The 7031-nt window shown below is 49.0% G+C and overlaps 1 protein-coding gene across 1 annotated transcript; it reads right to left on the bottom strand.

Annotated features, from left to right (window-relative positions):
• Positions 1 to 367: 367 nt before the first annotated feature.
• LOC123055584 (uncharacterized) lies at positions 368 to 6803 on the bottom strand. Its single transcript, XM_044479537.1, has 2 exons — positions 5338 to 6803; positions 368 to 2211 (listed from the first exon to the last, which is right to left on the bottom strand). The coding sequence occupies exons 1-2, from the start codon at positions 6730 to 6732 to the stop codon at positions 520 to 522; spliced, it is 3087 nt and encodes a 1028-aa protein (XP_044335472.1). The 5' UTR covers positions 6733 to 6803; the 3' UTR covers positions 368 to 519.
• Positions 6804 to 7031: the final 228 nt, after the last annotated feature.

Here is a 7031-nt window from a genome sequence, read left to right as displayed (position 1 = left end):
CCGTCCATCTGTGAAGATCGGCCACAACTTTTTGCCGAGCGTAGAACACCCCCACCATGCGAGAATTGAAGGGAACTGAAAGGAATTGAGAGGGATTAAATCCCTTGCAAGTCAAAATCATCCTAAAAACCCACAATCCTCTTGTGGAGGGGATTAACCAAACATGGCCTAAGTGGTACTGATCAGGTAAACTGATCTGTGCTAAGAGGTTCCACACTTCACACCTGAAGACTAAAAGGGATTACTTCAGCACAATCAAATATGTCATGAACGAACAAAGCTACAAATTACTTCGGGCATCCTTAAAACACTTTGTTCGCAAGGCAAGACGCAAAAATTAACTCACAATTCTGCTGCTGCTGTTTATAAAAGCTGAGCAAAACTATACCATAGCTTCTGCCGTATATATATTTAGTTTAACCCTGCCATTAATTAGGCTTTACACACTATAGAAGTAGAAATTCCGTTTGCAACACAAACCAAGAAATTGAAGAAAAAGTTAATGGAACATATATATGGTCACAAAAATGAAACTATGGCAGCCGGATTCGCGGCCCAATGTTTGATTTCGGTCGTCAACTCATCGAGCACCGAGTATCCCCCCTTGGCAAACACGACGCGTACAGACTCGACGACCAGCGCGCCGGTAAGCAACCAATGGAGCAGCTTCCTCTGCACGTTGGCCCCCTCGTACTGCTCCACGCTCACCTCCCTCAGCCTCTCCCCCAAGCACGGCACCGGCACCTTCGGCACATCCACAGCGACGTCCTGGTCATCCAGGAGGACTCTGTTCCTGTCGTCGCCGAGGTTGAGCGACAGAACGGTCAGGTTTGGCGTCTGCTGCAGGATCCCGGCCACCGTGAGGACGACACCCTGATGCTTGCAACGGCTTGCCAGCTCGAGCCTCGTGACGTTGTGGAACAGAGGGAACTGAGCGAAGAAATCATCGTAGTCGGATCGGGACTGCTTGTCGGGCCATCCGAGTTGGAGGTGCGCGGCGTTCGCAAACAGGAGAAGGAACTCTCGGAGCCTCTCAAGGTCGATCCTCCTGCCGCATACGTGAATCTTGGCTGAAACAATTCTTGTTGGCGCGCCGCCGACGAGCGTGAACTGAGAAGCGTCGGGCTGCCGGCCTCTGTACTCGAACTCTCGTGTCTCCGACAAGTCCAGGGTGATGCCACGGAAGCGTTGGCAGCAGCGCAAGGCGAAGCTCCGGAGGCGCGTTTCTGGCGGCATGGTGATGTTGGTGATCCTGTCGCAGGCTTCGAGCGTCAGGTCGGCGAGGCGCGGGCAGCCGGAGATCAGCCGCTGGATGTCTCCCCCAGAACTCGCGTAACTGATGTTGCTGAGAGCCAGTGTCTCCAGGGACGGGAGATGGACGGTGGATGGCAGTTCGAGCGTCCAGCAGGAGGAGAGGTGCAGTGCTCGCAGGCTAGCGCACGCATAGAGCCTTGCCGGAAAAGCACGATCGCCGCCGACGTTGGCACCATCGTCAGATGATTCGTAGCCGCTGACGCTGCTGCTGTCGGCCGAATCTGATTCTGATGAATCATAAAAGCCTGATGAAGAATCTGAATAGTCTGATTCACAATCTGAAGAGTCTGACGAATTATCGCTTTGGCAGATGTGGCTGCGGTCCCCGCGCCTGCGAAGTTCGAGTTGGAGCTCCTCGACGCCATGGCCAAGGGCGTAGGTGACCCAGTCGTGCACCGAGCAAGAGTCCCGCGGATCGTACCGGCACATCTCCACGCAGAGGCTGCGCAGCTGTGCGTCCCTGCCGCCGCAGCGTCTCCGGATCAACAGCGCGTTGTTGATCCAGTCGACGAGCCGCCTGTTCGGGCTGCGGGGGACATCATCGTCACCGTCCGAATCGTCGTCGGAGGATTCGTGGTCGCTCGGCGCCTGCTGGAAGGAGATGGTGTGGACGTTGGCAAAGGCGCCGCGCCAGCGGCGGGAGAGGATGGCGGCGCGGGCGGCCTCTTGGGATGGGAGGAAGGAGAGGACGTGGCCGATGATGTCGTCGGGGAGGTCGCTGAGGCGATCGCGTTCGGGCCGTCTCCTCTTGGTATCCATGACGTGATCGACTGTGGACCGGCGGCTGCCTGCTATGTTAGGGCTAATGTATGTATTAGTAGATCGGTTGTTTACGATGAATTGAATTTGGTAATATATCTTGGGAAAGGCTATATATGTTCGATGTTGTCGCCTGCGTTGACGATTTCATGTACGTTATGTTTTTCTCAAAATAAAAACGGATGATGTACACATTGTATTAGGGTCACGTTTTTATATGGGATTTTTATATAGGTGTACAAGTATTCTAAACAACGTGTAGGGCAGTAGGAGTACAAGTCTGCTTGTCATTTTTTTTAGGATCAAGTCCGCTTGATAGAGGATATACAACCACAACGCAAATTCCGCCTTCATGCACCCGGGCATCCACGGACTTTGACCGGACAACATACTAAAAATCGTTTTCATAACCGGATACCCTATTTGTGAATCATCAAATCCATAATATTACATGCCCGTGAAACCTAATCTAAAGTGGAGTCCATTTGGCTCCGCCATGCCCATATCCGGCGGTTGGCTGCGACCGCCCAAATATTGATCCGGTCGCCGCAAGGTATAGTAGGACATGCACCATGTTTACAGGATTTTTTTCCAAAATTTGCCATGTTATTGCAGTTTAGGCTGCAATTTTATGCATTCTTTTGCTGGCAAATTTATGTTTCTTTTCTTTTTTGGTTATCACAAAAGCATTGTTTTCTTCTAATGGAAATTTTACGTAAAAGACAATTAACTAGATCAAACCCGTTTCACCTTTTTTCCCGCATGCTCCCTAGACTTCTGATGGAAATTTTGCTCCCGTTGCTACATATGACCTTCCATGGAGCAAACGCCTGAGCTAATGTTTACTCATTATCGTTGTCCCTAGAATTTTAATATAAAAATCCAGTTCTATTATCAATTAAATAAATATCACTAGATTGAATTCAGTGAACCAAAACATACATAAATAACAAAGGTCTCCTACAAAAACAAAAGTTACTTCAAAACCCTATGAAATTGTTGCTTTATAGCTCCATTTTCTAGCTTGTTCACTTTTGTCTAGGTATTTGGCGATGAATCTACAAAATACCAAACATCGTATTTGTAAGGTGTCTTTAAGTCCCACGTTGCCCACTAATTAAATGAGAAAATAAGATCCCGACACTCACTAGAGACGAGGCTGGTCGACTGTTTACGCTGCGGTCATCTAGTCAGAAGTTAATTGCCCATCTTCATTCAATTTTCTTTACGCCCGTGTTGATACAGATTGTGTTTTTCATGAACAAATAAATAGAGATGTTGTACGTTGTGCTAGGATTGATTTTGACCTTTCATCACGTCTTCCACGGTTGCGCTTGCAACTGACGAACTTTCACAACTCTTGATATGGACATATTAATACCAATTGTATCAGGATCTGGATGATTTGAGGATTAATCAATAGATGGAATTAGAGAAGATAAGAGTAGAGATACATGGAATAGAAAGAAGTAGCTAAGGCTTGATGATCACGTGTTCTCAATAGAAGCAACCCAACCTTATTGTTAATTAAATAAATTACACAAGAGAATAATAAACTAACACATAAGAACAGCACATATCTATCTATCCTATGCACAAAAAAATACCTATCTCTGAATAATCTAGAAGTCACATCAAAATCCTTTGAAATTGTTGCTTATTGTCGCTCCATCTTTGATACTCGACTTTTTTCTAGGCATCACATAGTAGAACAGCAGAAGACGAAACATACGCACATTGTAATAACATCATAGGTTTTGAAAATCCGATGAGCCACCCAACCAATAATTAGGTGAGAACTTAACATCACTGAACACACTACATTATGACACATGTCCCTTGCAAGTCAGATTGTCTCCCTCCTTATTGTGTGCCAAGCATGGTGTAGCCATGGCGAAGGGATTTCCATCACAGAAGGATCAGCGGTGGAGCTGTTCCTAGCACTCAAAATCTACCTAGGGCATGTTGAGGGATATTAAGGGGAAGAAAGACATGGATTTCAATTAAATTTTCAAGCTGGTTTTCAGTTTTTCATGAATCTGGTTGAAGCTTTCTATATTTAAGTTCTAATAGGAGAAAATGGACTTTGTTAGTGTGTCATTGATTTGTTGGATAGAACTTGATTTAAGTTGAAAGTTCCTAGAATTGAGTATGAAAGCCTTGCAAGATCGATAAGGTCAGTGTTCTTCCACTTCAGTAGAAAAAGTCTCACAAGATTATCCGAAATTCCAATTATATTGGGTTGAAGTTGGTTCAAACCGACAAAAAAACGTCCCCACAAAACAGTGGACTGTTTTTGGTTCAGTACAAGGCCACAAGCATATCAAAATATAGTAAAAAACGTCTAACAGAATTAGCTTAAAATTGTAGGTTTTTGGCGCAGCAGCCTGAGGCGAGGCTACTAGTTGATATGCAGCATCCATAACTTTCTTGTGTTGCAAGGGAGTGAAGCAATAAAAATAGAAGTGCAGAGATTTTCTTACCATGGGTACTAGGGTTGTCAATGAGCCGAACTCATGCAAGCAAATGTCAGCTAGACTTGACAAAGGATTGAGCCTTGCTTGAGTGAACCTAGAATCACGTACTCCCTCCGTAAAGAAATATAAGAGAGTTTAGATCACTATTTTTAGTGATCTAAACACTCTTACATTTATTTACAGAGGGAGTATGAGACAAGGAAGCATGCTCGAGTCTCGCTCATACCTTGACTGAGCTCGAGCTCAGCTGGTCGTAGCACACCTCAAAACCTATAAAATATGAATACTACCCCCTCTGTCTCAAAATATAAGAACGTTTTTGGCACTACACTAGTGTTAAAAACGTTCTTATATTATGGGACGGAGGGAGTAGATTCAAAGGATCTGACTACATGAATTATCCAACACAAAAGACCGATTTCAAGCATGTCACCCCACAATATCCATCAACACTAAGATTGATGAAAAGACTTTTTAAAGATACACACGAATGTTTATTTCAATAAGATCTAAAACAAGATTCACATATTTTTTTTACAAGATCCGACTAGCTCAAAACCGAATGTATTTGAAGGACTTGAATCTTTGATAAGTAGTAGTTTCATTAAAAAGAAGGTATATCAAGGCACCTTAGATAACAGGGAACTTGGTGAGTTTACTCAAAGGAACGAGACATTCGCGTTAGATTAACCTTACGCCAGTGGCAACTCTGTCAGGCTAAATGTATGGTTATTGTTTCCCCATAGCACTTCTTTCTTCTTCTTCTTCTGCAAGCAAGGGGTAATCACTGAAACGTAAAGATTATCCTTGTCCTTGGGTTATGCCGCCATGCCACCATCTCATTCATGAGCAAAGTTTGGAATTCAGATCCTTCGACGACGCTCGCAGAAAACGTAACACGCAGCTCGTCGGCGCACACGGCCTTTGCCAGCAGGAACTTGGCGAGCCGTCTCTGCGTGGCGTTTCCGCCATACTTGACGAGGTGGATCCTCCTCAAGGTCCGACGGAAGCACTCGATGGCACAAGACCGCACATCCCTGGGCACTTTGATTCTGCAGGTTGATGCTTGGACAGCCCGAGGCTGGTCAATAACCAGCGTCAGAACCTCGAGGTTGGTCGTGCTGTCGAGGATGTCGGCGACAGCGGCGATGTGGCCGCGGTTCCGGAAGGGGCCTGTCAGCTCCAGCTGTGTGAGCCCCGGCAGCGGCCCGCGGTGCCAGACGAAGAAGGGAGGTTCACGCTGCGAGGACAGGCGGAGGGAGGTCAGGTTGGGGAATCTGTCCACGAACTGCCTCATTCGCCGGATCTTGTCCGAGTCCTCGGCGTCGACCGTCTCGCAGACGTCCATGGACAGCGTCTCGATTCCTCCCCAGTTTGGTAACGATAGCACGGTCGGCATGCTGCCTTTGTACGAGAGCGATCGCAGCGACGGCGCGTCGACGAAGACGCGGGTGGCTCTGTGGCAGCAGCGGATTGTGAAGGTCCGGAGCAGGAGGAGCACCACCGAGATGCGCCTCACCGTGGGGCACTCGTCCAGGGTCAGCTCGGCGAGGCGAGGGCAGCCGGAGATGAGGCGCTGCAGCGTGTGCTCTGGTGCGTTGATCCGCCGGAGCGAGAGCGTCTCCAGCGAGCCGAGGGAGAGCGAGCGTTCATCCTCCGGCAGATCGAGCTTGCAGTTGCCAAGCCGCAGGTGGCGTAGCGCGGCGGCGCCGCTGCTGCTGAACAGGTTGCGTGGCATGGTGCACAAGTTTCGGCTCCGGAAAACCGACGCTCTGCTGTCACCGCCGTTCCACGGAGTCGGACAGATGTCTGCGTCCGGTGTTGGTAGGTCGAACTCGATCGTCTCCGCTCCGCCGAATAAGGCGGCGGCGATCCACTGGTAGATGAGGGTACCTGAGGGGGTGTTCCGGAAGCCGACGACGCGGAAGGAGCGGATGGGGGCGGCGCCGTCGCGGCTGAGGAGCACCCTGTTGACCGTGTCGTCGACGCGGCAGGGTAGTCGAGGCGGAGCGGCGAGATCGACGACGGGGACGGCGGTGAATACGTGGAGCCAACGGCGGGAGAGCGTGCTGGTGCGGACGGCCTGGTCGGTGGGGAGGTACGAGAGGATGTGCGTGAGCGTGGCGTCCGGGAGGGCGCTCAGACGGTCGTCGCCGCCGCCGTCGCGACGCAGTGTTGCCATCTTGAATTGATCCTTTGCTCGGAAGTTGAGAATTGATCAGGTCGCGGATTTGTTTGGAACCCGGTCGATATGGCGTGCGTGCGTGCGTGCGTACAAAAGTTTGTATTTAACACGTACGATGGATGCTGCTGTTTCGTTCACGTCCGCGCGCCTACCCCAAGAGAGAGATCGCTGGCTGTTTGGTATGGTTTGGTTTCTCCACCCATCTCAAATTATACGTCTATACATACGAGAAGACTCCTTCACGCTCGGCCGCTGCAACGAGCGAAACCAATCCAGCGCGACTGCTCGCAGCGTTT

The sequence above is a fragment of the Triticum aestivum genome, chromosome 2D, assembly GCF_018294505.1.
Source record: "Triticum aestivum cultivar Chinese Spring chromosome 2D, IWGSC CS RefSeq v2.1, whole genome shotgun sequence".
Lineage (NCBI taxonomy): Eukaryota > Viridiplantae > Streptophyta > Magnoliopsida > Poales > Poaceae > Triticum > Triticum aestivum.
This window is presented reverse-complemented; position numbering and strand designations above follow the sequence as displayed.

Excerpts from the sequence above, each read along its gene's own strand:
- LOC123055584 (XM_044479537.1), bottom strand. The coding sequence starts at position 6,732 with ATGGCAACACTGCGTCGCGACGGCGGCGGCGACGACCGTCTGAGCGCC. Across the intron at positions 2,212-5,337 it reads GGATAATCTTTACGTTTCAG|CGCAGGCGACAACATCGAAC; the intron begins TGATTACCCCTT and ends TGAAATCGTCAA.